This window comes from Pseudophryne corroboree, chromosome 9 (assembly GCF_028390025.1).
Source record: "Pseudophryne corroboree isolate aPseCor3 chromosome 9, aPseCor3.hap2, whole genome shotgun sequence".
Taxonomy (NCBI): domain Eukaryota; kingdom Metazoa; phylum Chordata; class Amphibia; order Anura; family Myobatrachidae; genus Pseudophryne; species Pseudophryne corroboree.
This window is the reverse complement of record NC_086452.1, coordinates 182,099,462-182,124,951: the sequence shown is the minus strand read 5'-3', so window position 1 is coordinate 182,124,951 and position 25,490 is coordinate 182,099,462. Positions and strand designations below refer to the sequence as shown.

The 25,490-nt window shown below is 45.5% G+C and overlaps 1 protein-coding gene across 5 annotated transcripts in view; it reads left to right on the top strand.

Moving 5' to 3' along the window:
- Window positions 1-25,490, top strand: part of DNM3 (dynamin 3) — a 952,228-nt gene that overhangs the window by 205,559 nt on the left and 721,179 nt on the right. For all 5 annotated transcript variants that reach the window (XM_063939984.1, XM_063939983.1, XM_063939985.1 and 2 more), the window contains exon 9: window positions 4,101-4,168. In XM_063939984.1, coding sequence (XP_063796054.1) covers window positions 4,101-4,168 — 68 coding nt within the window. The remainder of the gene's footprint in view (window positions 1-4,100; window positions 4,169-25,490) is intronic.

Genomic DNA, 25,490 nt, shown 5'->3' with positions numbered 1-25,490 from the left:
CACGCTGGATCAAACTTACTATCTAGCATGCTTATTCCACGGCAAGTTTGCCATGTCCAAAATCTGTACAGGCCCACTCTACTAGGTTGGTGGGTTCTTCCTGGGCAGCTGCCCGGAGTGTCTCAGCTTTACAGCTTTGCCGAGCAGCTACTTGGTCAGGTTCGAACACGTTTGCTAAGTTCTACAAGTTTGATACTTTGGCCTCTGAGGACCTTCAGTTTGGTCAATCAGTTCTGCAGGAACCTCAGCACTCTCCCACCCAGTTTGGGAGCTTTGGTACTTCCCCATGGTACTAAATGGACCTCAGTATCCTCTACGGACTATGAGAAAAGGATTTACTGGTGAGTAATTAAAATCCTATTAGAGAGAGAGAGAGAGAGAGAATCCAAGAAGAATGGCACTGGAGGCTATCAGTATGCAACAGAAAAAATTGTATTGACAGGCTACAGCCGTTTCAGGGCATCCACCCCATCCACCCCTTCCTCAGGCCCAACAATAAATAAATATATATATATATATATATATATATATATATAAAACAATGTCCAAACCGGCACTCACTTAGGGCAGCGTGATCCCTGAAAAATAACTTCCTGGTGTGCCTTCCCGGGGCTTTGTTTCTGTGCAGGGTAAATACTGGCTGCTTTATTTTTACACTGCAATTTAGATTTCAGTTTGAATACACCCCACCCAAATCTAACTCTCTCTGCACATGTTATATCTGTCCCCCCTGCAGTGCACATGGTTTTGCCCAATTGCTAACAAACTTGATGCTGCGATCAACTCAGAATTAGGCCCGTAGTGAGAAATACAAATCGATCACTCTCCTTAACATTGCCCATTCGCCTAGCCTGACAGTCTGTGCCGATTCTTAGCCTTCTTTAGGCATTGTTCAATAACATCAGGATTATATCCTCGAGCCAGAAATCTATGTTGCATTTCCAACAATTGAGTATTCATTATTTCCTCATCAAAATTATTCCTCATTACTCGAATAAATTGTGAAATGGGTAAACTTTGTTTTAACGGTTTTGGATGATAACTGTTATATTGCAGGAGTGTGTTGCGATCGGTGGCCTTTCTGTACAGCTTATGTCCATACCCCCCATTGGTGGCGAATACAGTCACATCAAGAAAATTAATTTGTCTATAATCATATTCCATTGTGAAGCGGATAGGTGTGTCTAATGAATTCAAGCTTAATACCATATTCTCAGCTGAGGTCCTATCTCCTGACCACAGGAGGAATATATCGTCTATAACGTTTATAGTAACCGATACTACCCCCAAACCTCGGGAATATATAGTTCTGTTCATATTCATCCATATATAAATTAGCATACGCCGGGGCTATATTACTCCCCATCGCGGTCCCAGAGGTCTGGAGGTAGTACCAGTCACCAAACTTAAAATAATTACATACAAGGGTCATTTCTAGTAATTCCATCAGGAAGTCTATGGGTGGTCGTTGTTGGTGATTTTTCAGGAGAGCTTTACGAATAGCCGCGATACCAGCCTCATGTGGTATCACTGTGTACAGTGAAGACACATCCATTGTCACAAGTAAATGCGCTTCCATATCGATAACCAAAGACTTCAGACCCTTGATAAATTCACCAGTGTCCTTAATGTAACTTTGTATCCTTTTCACACAAGGTTGGAGATATGTGTCCAAGTAGCGTGCTACTGGTTGAAACAATGATCCCCTGGCCGATATAATCGGGGTCATTCATGCATTTATGTACTTTCGGTAGCGTACATACTATCGGACATATTGGAAAGTCCGTGTGCATAAAAGAAGAAATTGTTTCAGAAATTAAAACCCCAGTAAGTGCTATCTCTACAACATTATCTAATCTCTTCTTAAACAAAGGAGTAGGATCTGCATCAAGTTTCCTATACGTCTGGGCATCAGCAAGTTGACGTAGTATTTAGTTATTATAGGCAGTGGTGTCCTGAATCACCACCGCGCCTCCCTTATCCGCTGGTCGGATAGTAATCAGTGGATTTTCCTTGAGTTGTTTCAAAGCAGTTTTTTCTGCATTATTCAAATTAGATCTACCCATTCCCCCTCTAGACATGGATTCCATAACCGTGTTTTCCATCATTCGTGTAAATGTTTTAATATTAGTGCTATTAGAGAAAGGATCATATGTGCTCTTCTTTTTAAATGTACTGTCGGAGATATCAGTATTAGCCCGTGTGTTGTCAGCAAATTTCTCTTTTAGTCTCAATTTGCGTGAAAGACTATAGTTATCTTTCTTCCACCGTAACGGTGGGCACGAACGACAAACCACGAGCCAATACTTTTACCTGATCTTCACTAAGTATCACTGATGAGATATTGATTATTTTGTCCGCGGGTTCTTCGGAGGTTTCTTTGTAGTTTTTGCGGGAGCCCCTCCTCGGGTGGGGCCTCCTCCGTCTCCCTGTGGTGGGTCTAGCTTGGATCGCGTAGTAACGCAAGAAAAAGGCTGACGTTGGCAACTCTGCAAATCAGAATTCTCTCTATCAGAGGATGAAGCTGTTGTGCATTGTTCAAATTGATATGGGCTACGTCTAAATCTAGATCTAAATTCTCTTGTTCTACGTGTGGGTGTATCATTCCCCACCAGCCAACCATAGACTCTATGGTCATTGTAGTCTTTTTCAACTTTGGCCAATTTATTTCTTTTAAAGTTCACAAGATCTGTTTTGTATTTATCAATTTGTGTACTTAATTTCAAAAGCCAATCCTCAGTTTTATCTGCCATTAGTATCTGTTCTGATTTATCACGGGCCAAACTAAGATCATTTCTGACCTTTTTATATTCAGTACCCACTTCCTCTATCACTAATAGCAACAGGTCAAGTGAGCATTTATTGAGAATCCCACACCATCGGCTGCAAAACACCGGGTTATTGCGGCCGATGGTGTGGATATTTCTCATTCGAAATCCCCTTGGGATCTGTTTTTTACGGAAATAATCTGACAAAAACTGCCCATGTAACAATAAATCAACTTCTCTTTTGATTAAATGTAATAACTTGTGATAAACATTAATCGCTTTCTCTCCTGGAATAGTGTTAAAGTCAGTCAATCCAAAGAGAACACGTTCTGCCTCATGGTCGGTGTATGATACCTGCCCATACTCCGCATTAGAAAGCAACTCTGGAGTGACTAGATTCTCCATAATCTCAGCACAAAAACAATAATCTCACCCAGCACTATCTCTAAACACTGTAACTGTATTGGCCACCAATATTCAGGGAAAAACCATACAAAAAAGCATCTATCCAAAAAATATGTAAAAATAACATATGAACAAATATCTAAAAAGATATATAGAAGATAACTGATAATGTTCATTGAACAGGCTCCATATTGTATTCCATGTATGTCTCAGATAAAAGGCAGTCCATTAGCGTCCATTCATATAGTTCAATATAATCACGGCACCATATATAACTTTGAAAAAACGGCTTGGGTGCAAGACATAAATTTCCATGTAGTCACAACAAAGGACGCATGAAATTCTATACTGCAGAAGATGTCTGCATACACAATTCCTATAGCAGCTTGTTGGGGTGTCACCAAATCTTCATGTTTAGAGAAAAGCAATCCTCTGGCATGAGTATTTATAACAGTTCAAAGTGCACTCACCAATCCAATATAACTCCATCAAAGTTTTATTTGTGGCAAATAAGCATAGACATCATTCCGACGTTTCGGTCCCCCCTGGGACCTTTGTCAAGGTTCAGGTGCTATATTCAAACTGCCCCCTTATATACCTACACCCCCCATAAAACATATAGCGATCCCAAAAACATGGCATGCACTGGGATCCACTAGTATCAAACAAACCTGAACAAACAATCATATGCATAGATAAATCTAGCAGGCCCATTTCCAGCTCTTACCAGTGGATACAAAATCTCTTAGACCTCACCTCATGTGAAATCATATACACGTCCCGCTGGTGGAACGCACGCAACCGGAAATAGACGTGAGATGTTTATTTAAAGCATACTACTTATAATGACTAATTACAGTAACTTATATATGTATTGAACACCTCATCTGTATTCCATATCTCAATATTCTTTTCCTTTTTCTTCAGATGGAATTTGAGGAAAAGGACCTTCGGAAAGAGATTAGCTATGCAATCAAAAACATCCACGGCATCAGGTTTTTTTGATTTTTTTGTGTCATAGTACCTTTAACATAAACCTATGTCTGTATTGTCTTTGCTCAGGTATACTGGAAAATACTTAACAGTAAAGCTGGGTACACACTGGCTGATATGTTTAGCACATCTACGATCAGCTTCCTTGACATGCGGGGGACGCCCAGCACAGGGCTAGTCCGCCCCGCTTGTCAGGCCCTGCCCCGCTGCGCAAGTACAAAAGCATCGCACGGCAGCGATGCTTTTGTACTTTAGGAGTATCTCCCTACCAGCACAGCTCCACTCGTCGCTGTCCGGGTTGCAGCGGCTGCGTGTGACATCACACAGCCGCAGCGGCCTGCCCCCAGCACAGTCCAGGCACGCCTGCGTTGCCCGGACCGTGCCCCTAAAACGGCGGCCAAATGCCGCCGGCCCTCTCCCTCCCGCCCAACGACCGCCTCTGCATGTCAATCAGGCTGAGGCGATCGCAGGGCTGAGACGGCCGTCGGATGCGCAGTTGGCTGCTGTGAGAAAACGTACAGCAGCGTTCAGGTCTGAATTAGGCCCATAGTGTGGACGCATCAGCTGATGTGTACCCATGTCCTCGATCACATATACAGTACTATGCCAAAGTTTTGGGCAGATGTGGAAAAAATGCTGCAAAGTAAGAATGCTTTCAAAAATAGAAGTGTTAATAGTTTTTTTTTCTATAAATTAACAAAATGCAATGTGAATGAACAGAAGAGAAATTTAAATCAAATAAATATTTGGTGTGACCACCCTTTGCCTTCAAAACAGCATCAATTCTTATAGGCACACTTGCACAAAGTCAGGGATTTGTATTATTATAGTCAGGTGTATGATTGCTTAATAATACCAAACAGGTGGTAATGATCATAATTTTAATACGTAGGTTGAAACACAGTCATTACCTGAAACAGAAATAGCTATGTAGGAGGCTTAAAACTGGTTGCGGATAAGCCAAACTCTGTTACAAAGGTGAGGTTGTAGAAGACCGTTTCATGTCTCAGGTCATATATCATGGCAAGACTGAGCACAACAACAAGACACAAGGTAGTTATACTGCATTAGCAAAGTCTCTCCTAGGCAAAGATTTAAAAGCAGACTGGGATTTCAAGATGTGCTGTTCAAGCTCATTTGAAGAAGCAAAAAGAAATGGCCAACGTTGTGGACTGTAGACGCAGTGGTTGGCCAAGGAAACTTAGTGTATCAGATGAAGGACACATCATGCTTATTTCCCTTTGAAAACAGAAGATGTCAAGCAGTGTCATCAGCTCAGAACTGGCAGAAACCAGTGGGATCCAGGTACAACCGTTTACTGTTTGGAGAAGTCTGGCCAGAAGTGGTCTACATGGAAAAATTATGGCCAAAAGCCATACAGTACCTTCAATGTGAAAACAAGCATTTCAGCAAATGGAGTTGGGGATTTGGTCAGGATTAATGGTGCCCTCAATGCTGAGAAATACAGGTAGGTACTTATCCATCATACAATACGATCAGGGAGGCGTCTGATTGGCTCCAAATATATTCTGCAGCAGAACAACGACCCCAAACATACAGCCAATGTCATTAAGAACTATCTGCAGTGTAGAGAAGAGCAAGGAGTCCTGGAAGCGATGATATGGCTCCCACAGAGCCCTGATCTCAACATCATCGAGTCTGTCTGGGATTACATGAGGAGACAGAAGAATTTGAGCAACCCTACATCCACAGAAGATATGTGGTTAGTTCTCCAAGATGTTTGTAACAACCGCCTTCAAAAACTGTGTGCAAGTGTACCTCAAAGAATTGATGCTGTTTTGAAGGCAAATGGTGGTCACACTAAATATTGATTTGATTTAGATTTCTCTTCTGTTAATTCACTTTGCATTTTGTTAATTGATAAAAAGAAACTATTAAGACTTCTATTTTTGAAAGCATACTTACTTTGCAGAATTTTTTCCACACCTGTCTAAAACTTTTGCACAGTACTGTATATTGGATAGGCCCTGAAATACAGCCGATGGCCAGTATAACTGCAGATATATCAGTGTATCGTGCAGTGTGTGCGGGCGGTCTGCAGACCTTCCAAACACTTACAACACAGGCCGTCTGTGACTAACATCACAACTGGGTGGGCACAGTAACCATATCTGTACAAATGTTTATCGTTAGAGTTGTACCACTTACATGAATCATGAAAACACACTTGATAGATTTTATGTTAACCACTTGCCTGGTACTGTTGTATGTGATGCGACCTGAGCCAGGTGTACGTTAAAAAATAGTTAAGTGGTTAAAAGTATAAAATCTGTATTTAACCGACACTATTAATATCCACATTCAATATATAACCGTAAACCATTGTCCCCACGCCATTAAATAAACAACTCCGATCATAAACTCTTCTGGTGTTAATAGGTAACACACAAATACTTTTTTTGTTATATACTTTTCTACATCTTATGATCTGTTGTATGAAGACCATCTAATTTGCTAAAATATTTAGAATTCAAAAACTGACAGCTACTGTATAGTTAAAAAGACAGATTTGATTCCGCACTGGTCATAAACTTATAGAAAACCAATCATAATATTAATCAACAATTAAGAGGTAATAAGGCACAGGGCCTACGATATATACTGTTGGTGGTGCACCATGAAGTCAGTAATTACTTACTAAACATAGACACCAGAAGAAGGAGAAAGAAGACTTCTTTTTGGTGCACTTTTGAGAAATCCAAAGAAATATATTGTAAGATTAAAACATATCCTTTAATATTCTATATTTAAATATAATCTCCGAACAAACACACACACACACACAATAGAAACCATATGGACGGTAGGCGATACAAAGAAGAAAATAATTCATAATGTCGCAATTATTAGAGTCCTAAATTTGGACAATTTATAGCGAGAGATTTATGTTAAAAGTCCTTGAATTGGACTGACTTCAGCACAGTGGAATATTTCAAACAACAATTGTCAAATATGTGTCACATGTAATGATAAGGCTCATAATAGCATACACATCTAAGTAGATGGTGGCCAAAAAGTGACTGGCAAGGAATTATGAAGAGGAATGAACAAAAGGTGAATCTGCTGTCAACGTTAGACTCAAATTACGGTATTGAACCTACTGAAACCGGGTATTTCCTGGGGGTCCCCCACCAGGTACTGGCTCGGTCCACTACTGTATGGCTTCCAAGGTCAAATGGGATTGGGCATTACAGTAGAGTGTGATGGAAGGTTAGTAGGTCAGCAATACTGCCTAAATACCTCTCCTGAATCATTGATGAGAGTTCACGAAAAGAAGATTTAGATAAGAGAAGTAAAGAGCGGATCTGCTTTTGGCGTTAGACAGTGGACAGAATCCCACCAGTTGGAAAACTGCCATAGGATTGGGGGGGAGGGGGGGGGGGGGGGAATCCACTGAATCACCAATGAGTTTCCTGAAAAAAAGGGCAGGGAAAATGATAGACCTATAATACCCTAATGTCACTTATTGGGTCATAGCGTAAAAAAAACGTTTGGCATGATTGCAATATAACAGTTTTGGAAATCATACTTCCTCTGAGTGTGATACAACAAGAATTTGAAAATATAATCCAAGTTACAGTCCCTGTATGTTAGGCCAGAAAAAAACTCCTAAATGGATTTGTCAGGACTCAATTATAGCAGACAGCAAATCATCACAATGACAGAACACTACATAATCCATTCCTCCACAAAATTCATAAAACCACAATTGTCAGATATGCAGCCTGTTCTACTAGTTCTTATAAGTCAATCCCCTCAGAGAGAAATTTTCTCAATTATAGATAAAAAGTAACAAAAATGTTGCTATATGCTTTAGATATATGTAACAGTCTGTCTGGAATGGTTATCATGTAACAGGCTGTTTGTATTGGTTACAGCTCTTAAATGTAGTGGTTACAAATTTTATGGGCTGCACTTCTCAAGGGAAAGAAACACATTAATTTAATCAGTAATAAGATGCCATGTAACAATAACTAAATTGCCATGAAATGTCAATTTCTCCACTGGTCCACTTCTACACTTTTTTTCATTGCTTTTGTCAGTGAGGCAGTGATGTCTTGCTGTCAGTGAGGCAGTGATGTGCTGCTGTCAGTGAGGCAGTGATGTGCTGTTGTCAGTGAGGCAGGGATGTGCTGTTGTCAGTGAGGCAGGGATGTGCTGTTGTCAGTGAGGCAGGGATGTGCTGTTGTCAGTGAGGCAGGGATGTGCTGTTGTCAGTGAGGCAGGGATGTGCTGCTGTCAGTGAGGCCGTAATGTGCTGCTGTCAGTGAGGCAGTGATGTGCTGCTGTCAGTGAGGCGGGAATGTGCTGCCAGTGATGCAGTAAGGTGCTGCTGTCAGTGAGGCAGTGATGTGTTGCTGTCAGTGTGGCACTGATGTGTTGCTGTCAGTGTGGCACTGATGTGTTGCGGTCAGTGTGGCAGTGATGTGCTGCGGTCAGTGAGGCCGTGATGTGCTGCGGTCAGTGAGGCAGCGATGTGCTGCTGTCAGTGTGGCAGTAATGTGTTGCTGTCAGTGAGGCCGTGATGTGTTGCTGTCAGTGAGGCAGCGATGTGCTGCTGTCAGTGAGGCAGTAAGGTGCTGCTGTCAGTGAGGCAGTGATGTGTTGCGGTCAGTGTGGCACTGATGTGTTGCTGTCAGTGTGGCAGTGATGTGCTGCTGTCAGTGAGGCAGGGATGTGCTGCTGTCAGTGAGGCAGGGGTGTGCTGCTGTCAGTGTGGCAGTGATGTGTTGCTGTCAGTGAGGCCGTGATGTGCTGCTGTCAGTGAGGCAGCGATGTGCTGCTGTCAGTGAGGCAGTAAGGTGCTGCGGTCAGTGAGGCAGTGATGTGTTGCTGTCAGTGAGGCAGTAATATGTTGCTATCAGTGAGGCAGTGATGTGCTGTTGTCAGTGAGGCAGTGATGTGCTGTTGTCAGTGAGGCAGTGATGTGCTGCTGTCAGTGAGGAAGTGATGTGCTGCTGTCAGTGAGGCAGAGATGTGTTGTTGTAAGTGGGGCAGTGATGTACTGGTGTCAGTAGGGCAGTGATGTGTTACTGTTAGTGACGTGATGATGTGCTGTCAGTACTGCAGTGATATGCTGCTTGGGCATCCAGATGAGAATTAGACACAGTGGACTTCAGTATGCAATCGCACCCCGGAAGGAAGAAACCGCATGGTAATTGACAGGTGGTGTTGGTGAGGGGGGGGGGGGAGTGGTGCAGGTGATGCAGGCGTTTCATGGTCATTTTCGGGGTGGCCGGATGACGTTGCCTGCAGGAAACATGGTGGCGGTGCTCCTGTATACGCAGCCTGCACATACAGGGGTCGTCCTCTATTTGCCACTTTCTGCGATGCGATTGCAATTGAATTGCGATTGCATCGCTATGCGGTGCTACGCATGCTGGGCGGCATTACCTTGTTTTGAACGGCCCCCAGCATGCGATTTTATCAGTAGCAGCTTTTGCTGTTTTAACAAAAACTGTTACCAACTCTGAATAACCCCCAAAGTCCATTACCTCTTTGTACACAGTTCATAATTAGTGTTCATTCTAGGATTTTTTTTAGGGCAGGGTGCTGATCACTGAGGAGTGCACATTTTCATTTTGAAGGGCACATTTTTGAGGTGACGCTTTGCGCACAAAGCATAGCTCATATGTTTATAGTTTTTATACATATATATTCCGTTTAATGTATCATTTACCCCTACATACATATAGGACACCCATGTAACACCCAACATCTGTACTGAGAAAAATACTATATTTGTCCAGTCTTCTTGAAAGAACGGCTACAGCATATACATAATAAGTAGATAATAATAAATGTCTCCTCCACTGCTGAAGTAGTTATAATCCTTATGTGTTATTATAATACAGAAAAGTTAAGCAGAGGGTTAAAATATACAGTATAGGTACAAATTAAAAGTCTGTTCTACTAGGGACATAGTGTAAGCAGCACATGCTCACTGATTTCCCTGTTCTTTCCCTCTATATCAGAGTGATGTGTTATGCCAGCAGCCACTGCAGTGATGCCTTTTTACAGTGCCTCCTCTGCCATCCATTTCCTTAAGGATAGAAATTGTTTCCAATTTCAGAGGTGGGCAAGGAGTAGACAACTACATTGTAACATGCGCTCTGACTGTTGCATTCTGTATACAAGGGGGTGATTTATGGTCCTGCAGGGTGCACTGAAAAAGGGCAGGGTGCTTTTTCACATTTTAAAAATGGGCAGGATGCAGCACCCTGCTGTAACAGCGTAGAAGGAACACTAATAATGCAATGAAGTGTCATAGTCACAATTAAAATATTTTATTTAGTTATTAATGTGAGTGGCACAGTTTTAATATGAAAAGTCTTAAAATACTAACAAAAAAATAAAAATTAAAGTATTTAAACAAATTAAAATTAAGTTTAATCAGTACTGCCAAGCACCACAGCCTATGGCAACACTAACACACTTCTCTCAAAGACAATACTCAAATATTAAACACTTTGGTGCTGTGACTGCTTAATCATATGTACTGTACAAACCAAAACAGTTTGAAGTAAAACGTGAAAGTGTCCAGAAAAAAAATAAAAGGTTCTCTGTTCCTGTTTGGTTTCTTATTTTCTTTCGTCTCCACAAGGTGGTAGTCTCCTCAAATCTTGAATATAGCAAAAATAAAAAAGATATATAGTGTATTGTAGTGTAACTGACCAAATTGAGAAGTGTAAAAAGAGGTGAATCAAAAGTGAATCCTGAGTCTATTTGATAGATATAAATCACAGCATCCCACAAGAAATTCCCTATGTACTGTATGTTGCGCTTATTTTACAAATATGGGAGAGCAGCTTTACTATCAATATGATACTGTACTAATCCCACTGGGCACTCTCTGTATAATACTGGGTCTCAGCATTACTTTCTACCTTTCAAGGTCTCATAAGCAGGGTCCACTATCTCATGTCTACAGCTTCTCAACCTTCTGTCTTTTTATCTGTTTCTGTGTATAATTATTTGTGTGTGTGTGTGTGTGTGTGTGTGTGTGTGTGTGTGTGTGTGTTTGTTTGTTTGTGTGTCTGTGTGTGTCGGCTGCTGCGGCGTTTATAAGCAGTGATAGGCAATCTTAGCTCTATGAAAGCCACGTTGGGTGTACCTTTCAACTTCAAGAAGGCAGCACATTGCTCTTAATCTCAGTAGAAAGCTACTTTGATGCATTTAATCAAAGACATCTATTAGTCATAATTTATCAGCAGGCCTTTTAAATAATCATTGCAATCTATTACAAATATGGTAACAAAACAGGGAAGGGCTGTGGACTGCAAATAAAGGCCACCTGTGTCCCATTGCTGGTTTAGTGGCACCTTATCAATTAACAGTTCTTTCAAATAAAACAAAAATAAGATGCAGATATGTAGGAAACCCACCGTTTACGAAGAGTGGTGATTCCAACGCAGGCGAGTCCAGGCATTTGGAGGGCAGATGTTTGACGTCAATTCCGGGACCTGCATCGCTGGATCGATCGCACAGGGGCCCTCATTCCGAGTTGTTCGCTCGGTATTTTTCATCGCATCGCAGTGAAAATCCGCTTAGTACGCATGCGCAAAGTTCGCACTGCGACTGCGCCAAGTAACTTTACTATGAAGAAAGTATTTTTACTCACGGCTTTTTCTTCGCTCCGGCGAACGTAATGTGATTGACAGGAAATGGGTGTTACTGGGCGGAAACACGGCGTTTCAGGGGCGTGTGGCTGAAAACGCTACCGTTTCCGGAAAAAACGCAGGAGTGGCCGGAGAAACGGTGGGAGTGCCTGGGCGAACGCTGGGTGTGTTTGTGACGTCAACCAGGAACGACAAGCACTGAAATGATCGCACAGGCAGAGTAAGTCTGGAGCTACTCTGAAACTGCTAAGTAGTTAGTAATCGCAATATTGCGAATACATCGGTCGCAATTTTAAGAAGCTAAGATTCACTCCCAGTAGGCGGCGGCTTAGCGTGTGTAACTCTGCTAAATTCGCCTTGCGACCGATCAACTCGGAATGAGGGCCAGGGTAAGTAACTCTTACCCTGGTCTTCTTTTACAGGAAACTTTTTTAGCATAGCAGGGCCGCTCAAGCGATCGCAGCCCTGCTGTGCTAAAATACACTCCCCCGTAGGCGGCATCTAGTTAATCGCACGGGCAGCAAAAAGTTGCTACGTGCGATCAACTCTGAATGACCCCCTTAGTGATGGTAATGAGGATGTTGAAGATGATGAACATCCCGGAAGGCCTTGCACATCAAAAACAAATAAAAATTTGGAAAAAATTGTTCGAATTGACCATCGACTTAGCATCCGAATGAATGCAGAAATTACAAACACGACAAAGAATCTATTATATGCAACATGACAAAAGTTTGTGCTAAGATGGTTCCAAGGCTTCTCATTGCCAAGCAGAAAGAAGCGCAAAAGTGAATTAGTACAGACATTTTGGAACAAATTCAAGCAGATTCACATTTCATTTACGTCCTAGAGGATGCTGGGGACTCTGTAAGGACCATGGGGAATAGACGGGCTCCGCAGGAGACATGGGCACTAAAAAGAACTTTAGGTATGGGTGTGCACTGGCTCCTCCCTCTATGCCCCTCCTCCAGACCTCAGTTTAATACTGTGCCCAGAGGAGCCTGGGTGCACCACAGGGAGCTCTCCTGAGCTTCCTGTAAAAAAGTATTTTGTTAGGTTTTTTATTTTCAGGGAGCACTGCTGGCAACAGGCTCCCTGCATCGTGGGACTGAGGAGAGAGAAGCAGACCTACATAAATGTTAGGCTCTGCTTCTTAGGCTACTGGACACCATTAGCTCCAGAGGGAGGCAAAACGCAGGTCTCCCCTAGCGGTTCGTCCCGGAGCCGCGCCGCCGTCCTCCTCGCAGAGCCGGAAGATAGAACCCGGGTGAGTATATGAAGGCAGAAGACTTCAAAGGCGGCAGAAGACATCAGATCTTCAGTGAGGTAACGCGCAGCGGTAACGCTGCGCACCATTGCTCCCACGAACACACACACAGCGGACACTGTTGGGTGCAGGGCGCGGGGGGGGGGCGCCCTGGGCAGCAATGTGGACCTAGACACTGGCAATAGGTACATACACATTTTTGGGTATTAATTCAGACCCCCGCCAGTTTAAAGAAACAGCGAGACCAAAGCCCGCCACTGAGGGGGCGGGGCTTCTCCCTCAGCACTCACCAGCGCCATTTTCTCCACAAGCACACGCTGAGAAGCTGGCTCCCCGGACTCTCCCCTGCTGATCACCGGTGACAGTGGGTTTTAAAGAAGGGGGGACACATAATTTGGTGCAGTGAATAGCGCTGTATCTGGGTAATATTTTTTCTTTTCCCAGGGTTATTGGCGCTGGGTGTGTGCTGACAGACTCTCTCTCTGTCTCTCCAAAGGGCCTTTTGGGGGAACTGTCTCCAGATAGAGTTTTACCTGAGTGAGTGGTGTGTCAGTACGTGCGTGTCGGCATGTCTGAAGCGGAAGGCTCTCCTAGGGATGAGGTGGAGCGTATGAGTGTGGTGTCTCCGTCGGCAACACCGACACATGACTGGATGGAAATGTGGAATATTTTAAATGCAAATATTAATTTATTGCACAAACGTTTGGACAAAGCAGAGTCCAGGAACAACACAGAGGGTCATACCCTGCCTTTCCCTACGTCACAGGGGCCTTCTGGGTCTCAAAAACGCCCACTTTCCCCGGTAGTTGACACAGATACCGACACGGATTCTGAATCCAGTGTCGATTATGATGATGTGAGGTTGCAGCCAAAATTGGCAAAGAGTATTCATTATATGATTATTGCTATAAAGGATGTGCTGCATATTATAGATGACCCCGCGGTGCCTAATCCTAACATCCACATGTTTAAAGAAAAGAAGCCTGAGGTTACTTTTCCACCTTCTTTTGAATTAAATGAGTTATTTGAAAGTGCTTGGGAAACTCCAGACAAGAAACTGCAGATTCCCAAAAGGATTCTTATGGCGTATCCTTTCCCGATCAAGGACAGGATATGGTGGGAATCATCCCCAAGGGTGGATAAAGCATTGACGCGCCTTTCCAAAAAGGTGGCGCTGCCGTCGCAGGATACTGCTGCCCTCAGGGATCCTGCTGATCGCAAGCAAGAAACTACCTTAAAGTCAATTTACACGCATACCGGTACATTACTCAGACCGGCAATAGCGTCGGCTTGGGTTTGTAGCGCTGTACTAGCGTGGACAGATACCTTATCTACTGATATGTATACGATGGATAGGGATTCTATCTTATTGACCCTGAGTCATATTAAGGATGCGGTCCTTTATATGAGAGAGGCTCAGAGGGATATAGGCATACTGGGGTCCAGAGCGAACGCTATGGCAGTTTCTGCCAGACGAGCAGTGTGGACCCGACAGTGGTCGGGTGATGCCGACTCAAAACGGCATATGGAGGTTTTACCTTACAAGGGTGAGGAGTTGTTTGGGGAAGGTCTCGCGGACCTAGTTTCCACAGCTACTGCAGGTAAATCAACCTTTTTACCTTATGTTTCCTCACTGCCTAAGAAAACGCCACATTCTCAGATGCAGTCCTTTCGGCCGCATAAATCCAAGAGGGCTCGGGGATCTTCCTTTCTTGCCAGAGGTAAGGGCAAGGGGAAAAAGCTGCCGACGACAGCCAGTTCCCAGGATCAAAAGTCCTCCCCGGCCTCTACTAAATCCACAGCATGACGCTGGGGCTCCGCGGGTGGAGTCCGCTCCGGTGGGGGCATGTCTTCGTCTTTTCAGCCAGGTCTGGATTCATTCTCAGGTGGACCCCTGGGCAATAGACATTGTTTCCCGGGGGTACCAGCTGGAATTCGAAGAAGTGCCCCCTCGCCGGTTTTTCAAATCGGCACTACCGACTTCTTCCCCATAGAGGGAGGTAGTTTTGGCAGCAATTCAAAAATTGTGTCTCCAACAACTGGTGGTCAAGGTTCCCCTGCTGCAGCAGGGGATGGGCTATTACTCAACCCTGTTTGTGGTCCTGAAACCGGACGGTTCCGTCAGACCCATTCTGAATTTCAAATCCTTAAACCTATACTTTCTCTAACGTCATAGTGGATGCTGGGGACTCCGTAAGGACCATGGGGAATAGACGGGCTCCGCAGGAGACATGGGCACTTTAAGAAAGAATTTCGATTCTGGTGTGCTCAGGATCCTCCCTCTATGTCCCTCCTCCAGACCTCAGTTTGAATCTGTGCCCGGACGAGCTGGGTGCTTTTCACTGAGCTCTCCTGAGCTTGCTGTGAGAAAGTATTTTGTTAGGTTTTTTATTTTCAGGGAGCTCTGCTGGCAACAGACTCCCTGCATCGTGGGACAGAGGGGAGAGAAGCAGCCCTACTCTCTGAAGCTAGGTCCTGCTTCTTAGGCTACTGGACACCATTAGCTCCAGAGGGATCGTACACAGGATCTCTGCCTCGTCGTCCGATCCCAGAGCCGCGCCGCCGCCCCCCTCGCAGAGCCGGAAGACAGAAGCCGGGTGAGTATGAGAAGCAAGAAGACTTCAAAATCGGCGGCAGAAGACTCTGGTCTTCACTGAGGTATCGCACAGCACTGCAGCTGTGCGCCATTGCTCCCACACACCTCACATACTCCGGTCACTGTAAGGGTGAAGGGCGCAGGGGGGGGCACCCTGGGCAGCATTTGTACCTCTTTTTGGCAAAAGTGAACATATATACAGTTGGGCACTGTATATATGTATGAGCCCCCGCCAAGAAAATACATATTTAAGCGGGACAGAAGCCTGCCGTCGAGGGGGCGGGGTTTCTTCCTCAGCACTCACCAGCACCATTTTTTCTCCACAGCTCCGCTGAGAGGAAGCTCCCCAGGCTCTCCCCTGCAGATACACGGTAGAAGAGGGTAAAAAGAGAGGGGGACCACATAATTAGGCGCAAAAATCAATATAACAGCACCTACTGAGTTAACATTAAGTTACTGTGTTATTCCTGGGTTTATAGCGCTGGGGTGTGTGCTGGCATACTCTCTCTCTGTCTCTCCAAAGGGCCTTGTGGGGGAACTGTCTTCAAAAAGGGCATTCCCTGTGTGTGTGATGTGTCGGTACGCTTGTGTTGACATGTTTGACGAGGAAGGCTATGTGGAAGCAGAGCGGGAGCAAATGAATGTGGTGTCTCCGCCGACGGCGCCGACACCTGATTGGATGGATATGTGGAAGGTTTTAAATGATAATGTTAATTCCTTGCATAAAAGGTTGGAAAAAGCTGAAGCCTCAGGACAGTCAGGGTCTCAGCCCGTGCCTGTTCCTATGTCGCAGAGGCCGTCAGGGTCTCAGAAGCGCCCACTATCCCAAATTGTTGACACAGATACCGACATGGATTCTGATTCCAGTGTCGATTACGATGATGCAAAGTTACAGCCAAAATTGGCTAAATCCATCCGTTATATGATTATAGCAATTAAGGATGTGTTGAACATCACAGAGGAAACCCCAGTCCCTGACAGGAGGGTTCATATGTATGGGGAAAAGAGGCAGGTGGTGACCTTTCCCCCTTCACACGAGCTAAATGAGTTATGTGAAAAGGCTTGGGAATCTCCAGATAAAAAACTGCAGATTTCCAAACGGATTCTTAGGGCGTATCCTTTCCCGCCAACAGACAGGTTACGCTGGGAATCCTCCCCTAGGGTAGACAAAGCTTATCCAAGAAGGTAGCCCTACCGTCACAGGATACGGCTACCCTCAAAGATGCTGCGGATAGAAAGCAGGAGGGTACCCTGAAGTCCATTTATACACATTCAGGTACCTTACTGAGGCCGGCGATCACGTCGGCCTGGGTGTGTAGTGCTGTAGCAGCATGGATGGACACCCTGTCTAAGGAACTTGATACCTTAGACAAGGATACTATATTATTGACCCTGGGGCATATAAAAGACGCTGTCCTATATATGAGAGAGGCTCAAAGAGACATTAGTCTACTGGGTTCTAGAATAAATGCTATGTCGATTTCTGCCAGAAGGGTCCTGTGGACTCGGCAATGGACAGGTGGTGCCGACTCAAAAAGGCACATGGAGGTTTTACCTTACAAGGGTGAGGAATTGTTTGGGGAGGGTCTCTCGGACCTGGTCTCCACAGCTACTGCTGGAAAGTCAAATTTTTTGCCATATGTTTCCTCACAGCCTAAGAAAGCACCGTATTACCAAATGCAGTCCTTTCGATTACAGAAAAGCAAGAAAGTCCGAGGTGCGTCCTTTCTTGCCCGGGGCAGAGGAAAGAAGCTGCACAACACAGCTAGTTCCCAGGAACAGAAGTCCTCCCTGGCTTCCACAAAATCCACCGCATGACGCTGGGGCTCTACAGGCGGAGCTAGGCCCGGTGGGGGCGCGTCTCCGAAATTTCAGCCACAAGTGGGTTCACTCCCAGTTGGATCCCTGGGCAATAGATATTATGTCTCAGGGATACAAGCTGGAATTCGAAGAGATGCCCCCTCACCGATACCTCAAATCGGCCCTGCCAGCTACCCCCCTCGAGAGGGAAATAGTGTTAACTGCAATTCACAAATTGTATCTTCAACAGGTGGTGGTCAAGGTTCCCCTCCTTCAACAAGGAAGGGGTTATTATTCGACCATGTTTTTAGTACCGAAACCGGACGGTTCGGTCAGACCCATATTGAATTTAAAATCCCTGAACATATACCTGAAAAGGTTCCGGTTCAAGATGGAATCGCTGAGAGCGGTCATCGCAAGCCTGGAAGGGGGGGATTTTATGGTGTCTCTGGACATAAAGGATGCATACCTTCATGTCCCCATTTATCAACCTCATCAGGCGTACCTCAGACTTGTGGTACAGGATTGTCATTACCAATTCCAGACGTTGCCGTTTGGTCTCTCCACGGCTCCGAGAATATTTACCAAGGTAATGGCGGAAATGATGGTACTCCTGCGGAAGCAAGGGGTCACAATTATCCCATACTTGGACGATCTCCTCATAAAAGCGAGGTCAAGAGAGCAGTTGCTGATCAGCGTAGCACGTTCTCTGGAAGTGTTATGGCAACACGGCTGGATTCTAAATATTCCAAAGTCGCAGTTGATTCCTACAGCTCATCTGCCTCTCCTATGCATGATCCTAGACACAGACCAGAAAAGGGTTTATCTCCCGATAGAGAAAGCTCAGGAACTCATGACACTGGTCAGAAACCTATTAAAACCAAAACAGGTGTCAGTGCATCACTGCACTCGAGTCCTGGGAAAGATGGTGGCATCATACGAGGCCATTCCCTTCGGCAGGTTCCATGCGAGGACCTTTCAATTGGACTTACTGGACAAATGGTCCGGATCACATCTTCAGATGCATCGGTTAATCACCCTATCCCCCAGGGCCAGGGTGTCTCTCCTGTGGTGGCTGCAGAGTGCTCACCTTCTCGAGGGCCGCAGATTTGGCATTCAGGACTGGGTCCTGGTGACCACGGATGCAAGCCTCCGAGGGTGGGGAGCAGTCACACAGGGAAGAAATTTCCAAGGTCTGTGGTCAAGTCAGGAGACTTGCCTTCACATCAACATCCTGGAACTAAGGGCCATATACAACGCCCTACGTCAAGCGGAGACCCTGCTTCGCGACCAACCGGTTCAGATTCAGTCAGACAACATCACCGCTGTGGCTCATGTAAACCGGCAAGGCGGCACAAGGAGCAGGGTGGCAATGGCGGAAGCCACCAGAATTCTTCGCTGGGCGGAGAATCACGTAAGGGCACTGTCAGCAGTGTTCATCCCGGGAGTGGACAACTGGGAAGCAGACTTCCTCAGCAGGCACGACCTCCACCCGGGAGAGTGGGGACTTCATCAAGAAGTTTTCACGCAGATTGCAAGTCGGTGGGAACTGCCACAGGTGGACATGATGGCATCCCGCCTCAACAAAAAGCTACAGAGGTATTGTGCCAGGTCAAGAGACCCTCAGGCGATAGCGGTGGACGCACTGGTGACACCGTGGGTGTTCCAGTCGGTCTATGTATTTCCTCCTCTTCCTCTCATACCCAAGGTGCTGAGACTCATAAGAAAAAGAGGAATGAGAACAATACTCATAGGGGGTAATTCCAAGTTGATCGCAGTAGGAAATTTTTTAGCAGTTGGGCAAAACCATGTGCAGTGCAGGGGGGACAGATATAACATGTGCAGAGAGAGATAGATTTGGGTGTGGTGAGTTCAATCTGCAATCTAAATTGCAGTGTAAAAATAAACCAGCCAGTATTTACCCTGCACAGAAAAAAAATAACCCACCCAAATCTAACTCTCTCTGCACATGTTATATCTGCCCCCCCTGCAGTGCACATGGTTTTGCCCAACTGCTAAAAAATTTCCTGCTGCGATCAACTTGGAATTACCCCCATTGTTCCGGATTGGCCAAGAAGGACTTGGTATCCAGATCTGCAAGAAATGCTCACAGAGGACCCGTGGCCTCTTCCTCTAAGACAGGACTTGTTGCAACAGGGGCCCTGTCTGTTCCAAGACTTACCGCGGCTGCGTTTGACGGCATGGCGGTTGAACGCCGGAAAGGCATTCCGGATGAGGTTATTCCTACGCTGATAATGGCTAGGAAGGACGTGACAGCTCAACATTATCACCGTATATGGCGAAAATATGTTGCTTGGTGTGAGGCCAGGAATGCCCCTACGGAGGAATTCCAGCTGGGCCGTTTCCTTCACTTCCTACAGTCAGGAGTGACTTTGGGCCTAAAATTGGGTTCCATTAAGGTCCAGATTTCGGCTCTATCCATTTTCTTTCAAAGAGAGCTGGCTTCTCTACCTGAAGTTCAGACGTTTGTAAAGGGAGTGCTGCATATTCAGCCCCCTTTTGTGCCTCCAGTGGCACCTTGGGATCTTAACGTGGTGTTGAGTTTCCTGAAATCCCACTGGTTTGAACCACTCAAAACGGTGGAATTGAAATATCTCACGTGGAAGGTGGTCATGCTACTAGCCTTGGCTTCGGCTAGGCGTGTGTCAGGATTGGCGGCTTTATCACATAAAAGCCCCTATCTGGTTTTCCATGCGGATAGAGCAGAATTGAGGACCCGTCCACAATTCCTGCCGAAAGCGGTTTCATCTTTTCATATAAACCAACCTATTGTGGTGCCTGTGGCTACTTCTGACTTGGAGGATTCCGAGTTGCTTGATGTGGTCAGGGCTTTGAAGGTTTATGTAGCCAGAACGGCTAGGGTCAGGAAAACAGAGTCTTTGTTTATCCTGTATGCTTCCAACAAGCTTGGTGCTCCTGCTTCAAAGCAAACTATTGCTCGCTGGATCTGTAACACGATTCAGCAGGCTCCAGGCTGGATTGCCGCTGCCAAAATCAGTTAAGGCCCATTCCACTAGGAAGGTGGGCTCTTCTTGGGTGGCTGCCCGAGGGGTCTCGGCATTACAGCTGTGCCGAGCGGCTACTTGGTCAGGTTCAAACACTTTTGCAAAGTTCTATAAGTTTGATACCCTGGCTGAGGAGGACCTTGTGTTTGCTCAATCGGTGCTGCAGAGTCATCCGCACTCTCCCGCCCGTTTGGGTGCTTTGGTATAATCCCCATGGTCCTTACGGAGTCCCCAGCATCCACTAGGACGTTAGAGAAAATAAGATTTTACTTACCGGTAAATCTATTTCTCGTAGTCCGTAGTGGATGCTGGGCTCCCGTCCCAAGTGCGGACTTCTTCTGCAATACTTGTATATAGTTATTGCTGCAATAAGGGTTATGTTATAGTTGCATCAGGGTTGAACTGATGCTCTGTTGTTGTTCAAACTGTTGACTGGGTAAGTTTATCACAAGTTATACGGTGTGATTGGTGTGGCTGGTATGTATCTTGCCCTGGATTGCCAAAATCCTTTCCTTGTACTGTCAGCTCTTCCGGATACAGTTTCTCTAACTGAGGTCTGGAGGAGGGACATAGAGAGAGGAGCCAGAGCACACCAGAATCTAAATTCTTTCTTAAAGTGCCCATGTCTCCTGCGGAGCCCGTCTATTCCCCATGGTCCTTACGGAGTCCCCAGCATCCACTACGGACTACGAGAAATAGATTTACCGGTAAGTAAAATCTTATTTAAAGAGGTTCAAGTTCAAGATGGAGTCGCTCAGGGCGGTCATTGCAAGTCTGAAAGAGGGAGATTATATGGTGTCTCTAGACATAAAGGATGCATACCTTCATGTCCCCATTTATCAGCCTCATCAGGCGTTCCTGAGATTTGTGGTGGAGGATTGTCACTACCAATTTCAGACGTTGCCGTTTGGGCTGTCCACGGCCCCGAGAATTTTTACCAAATTAATGGCGGAGATGATGGTGCTCCTGCGCAAGCAGGGAGTCACAATTATCCCGTACTTGGACGATCTCCTGATAAAAGCGAGATCGAGCGAACAGTTGCTGGTAAAAGTATCACTCTCCCTGAGGGTGTTACAACAACACGGTTGGATTCTAAACCTGCCAAAGTCACAGTTAGTTCCAACAACCAGATTGCCTTTCTTAGGCATGATTCTGGACATGGAACAAAAGAGGGTCTTTCTCACGACGGAAAAGGCCCAGGAACTGCAGGACTTGGTCATGGACCTGTTGAAGCCAGACAGGGTGTCAGTACATCACTGCACGCGAGTGCTGGGAAAAATGGTGGCGTCTTACGAGGCCATTCCATTCGGCAGGTTCCATGCCAGAACATTTCAGTGGGACCTTCTGGACAAGTGGTCAGGGTCACATCTGCAAATTCATCAGATGATCTGCCTGTCCCCCAGGGCCAGGGTATCTCTCCTGTGGTGGCTGCAGAGTGCTCACCTTCTAGAGGGTCGCAGGTTCGGAATCCAGGACTGGGTTCTGGTGACCACAGACGCGAGCCTCCGAGAATGGGGAGCAGTCACACAGGGAAGAAACTTCCAGGGTCTGTGGTCAAGCCAGGAGGCTTGTCTACACATCAACATTCTGGAATTAAGGGCCATATACAATGGCCTTCGTCAGGCGCAGACCTTACTTCAAGGTCTACCGGTTCTGATTCAGTCAGACAACATCACAGCAGTGGCTCATGTAAACCGCCAAGGCGGCACAAGGAGCAGAGTGGCAATGGCAAAAGCCTCAAAGATTCTTCGATGGGCAGAGAGTCATGTAAGCGCTCTGACAGCAGTCTTCATTCCGGGAGTAGACAACTGGGAAGCAGACTTCCTCAGCAGACGATCTACATCCAGGAGAGTGGGGACTTCATCAGGAAGTCTTCGCAGAGATTGCAAGTCAGTGGGGTCTGCCTCAAATAGACATGATGGCTTCACGCCTCAACAAGAAACTTCCGAGATATTGAGCCAGGTCAAGGGACCCTCAGGCGATTGCAGTGGATGCACTGGTAACACTGTGGGTGTTTCAGTCGGTCTATGAGTTCCCTCCTCTTCCTCTCATCTCAAAGATACTGAGAATCATAAGACGAAGAGGGGTTCAGGCGATTCTCATCGTTCCAGATTGGCCTCGAAGGGCCTGGTATCCGGATCTACAGGAAATGCTCTCAGAAGATCCGTGGCCTCTTCCTCTCAGGGAAGACCTGTTACAACAGGGGCCCTGACTGTTTCAGGACTTACCGCGACTGCGTTTGACGGCATGGCGGTTGAACGCAGGATCCTAGCGGAAAAGGGCATACCGGAAGAGGCCATTCCTACTCTAATAAGGGCAAGGAAGGAGGTGACTGCAAAACATTATCACCGTATCTGGAGCAAGTATGTGTCTTGGTGCGAAGCCAAGACTGCTCCTCCGGAAGAATTCCATCTGGGCCGTTTTCTCCACTTCCTGCAAACTGGAGTGAATTTGGGCCTAAAGCTAGGCTCCATTAAGGTTCAGATTTCAGCCCTATCCATTTTCTTTTAAAGGGAATTGGCTTCTCTTCCAGAGGTCCAGACTTTCGTGAAGGGGGTGCTGCATATCCAGCCTCCTTTTGTGCCTCCAGTGGCACCATGGGACCTTAACGTGGTGTTACGGTTCCTTAAGTTTCACTGGTTTGAACCGCTTCAAACAGTGCAATTAAAGAATCTCAAAAAATTGGTCATGTTGTTGGCCTTGGCTTCGGCGCGGCGAGTGTCGGAGTTGGCGGCTTTGTCTCACAAAAGCCCTTATCTGATTTTCCATGTGGATAGAGCTGAGTTGCGGACTCGTCCCCAATTTTTGCCTAAGGTGGTTTCTTCTTTTCATATGAACCAACCTATTGTGGTGCCTTTGGCTACAAGGGACGTGGAGGATTCCGAGTCCCTGGATGTGGTCAGGGCATTGAAAATTTATGTGGCCATAACGGCTCGAGTTAGGAAAACAGTGGCTCTGTTTATCCTGTATGCTGCCAACAAGGTTGGTGCTCCTGCGTCTAAGCAGACTATTGCTCGCTGGATCTGTAACACGATTCAGCAGGCTCATTCTACGGCTGGATTGCCATCACCGAATTCCGTTAAGGCCCATTCCACTAGGAAGGTGGGTTCTTCTTGGGCGGCTGCCCGGGGCGTCACGGCTTTACAGCTTTGCCGAGCAGCAACTTGGTCGGGTTCAAACACCTTTGCGAAATTCTACAAGTTTGATACCCTGGCCGATGAGGACCTAATGTTTGCTTATTCGGTGCTGCAGAGTCATCCGCACTCTCCCGCCCGTTTTGGAGCTTTGGTATAATCCCCATGGTCCTTACGGAGTCCCCATCATCCTCTAGGACGTAAGAGAAAATAAGATTTTAAACCTACCGGTAAATCTTTTTCTCGTAGTCCGTAGAGGACGTCATACTGCAATACTTGTATATAGTTGTTGCTTACATAAGGGTTATGTTTCAGTTGAATCAGTTTTGGACTGATACTGGATTTGTTTCATACTGTTGACTGGTTCATATATTCCATGATTTACGGTGTGAATGGTGTGGCTGGTATGAATCTTGCCCTTGGATTTACAAAATCCTTTCCTCGTACTGTTCGTCTCCCCTGGGCACAGTTTCTCTAACTGAGGTCTGGAGGAGGGGCATAGAGGGAGGAGCCAGTGCACACCCATACCTAAAGTTCTTTTTAGTGCCCATGTCTCCTGCGGAGCCCTTCTATTCCCCATGGTCCTTACGGAGTCCCCAGCATCCTCTACGGACTACGAGAAAAAGATTTACCGGTAGGTTTAAAATCTTATTTTTTTTAGGTAAAGTGTTACCTGTGATGAAACATGGATCTTCTAGTGTGATTCTGAGACAAAACGCCAGTCCATGCACTGGAAAACACCATCGAAGAAAGCACATCAAAGCAAATCTAGATTCAAAACCAAGTTGTTTTCTTTGATATTTTGGCAGACTAGGTACCAGAAGGCACAATAGTGAATCAACATTACTACAAAAATGTTGTAGAAACTTTGCATGGAAGAATTACAAGAAAGAGATCAGAGTTGTGGAAAAATTGTGTCATCCTTCATCAGGACAACGCACCAGCCCACACAGCTGTCTCTATGAAGCAGTTTTTGGCCAAGAAACAGATCGCAGTGCTAGAACACCTTACATACTCGCCAGACCTAGCACCATGTGACTTCTTTCTTTTCCCTAAACTCAAATCTGTACTCTGTACTCTGTAATCTGTATTCTGCATCAGTTACTGAGGTAAAGAAGAAAACAATGAAGCTGTTGAGCTTTGACCAATGGAAAATAAGACAGACAGATGGAGCCACGCTAATCATGGCTTCGTCTGTGCCTCATTGTGCCCACCTAGGCATGCCCACCGCAGCTTCTGTTCCGCTTGTGGGTCCATGACGCGCTTGCGCCACATTCACTTTAATGGGAGCGTCACTGTGCACTACCGTAGCGGGGCTAGTCGCCGGATCACCTAGTCCTGCTGGGAGTACACGCCTGCGATGGAGCCGCACTAGATGAGTCCGGCTCCATCTGTAGGTGGGAATGGAGTGAAAATATACTTAATATAATAAAACATAATTTATAGCATCAGTGTCATTATATAATAGCCACACTTCGTATGAGTATATGACGATGTACTTCTAGGCAATTCTTTCTGGTAGTTTATAAAATAACATTTTATGGTTTTATTATTGAGGATGATCTGAAATGATGATCTTCAATCATATCCCTTTATTCCACCTATCCTCTCAAAGTAGTAATGTTAAAATAGACAAAACAATGATTTGTTATTGTACATTTGTATTGTATGTAGGCAAATTTATTTCTTCAGTAAATATGAATCTGTATAAATCATGCATCAAGAGTGTGTATAAAAATACTATAAAAATGAGACTCTAGTTGTACCTTCCTTTGCTGTTATCAACCCTATAAAGGGTGTTGGGTATGGGATCCCCATTGTCAGAATCCCAACACTTTTTAGTAAGTATGCTGACTTCATG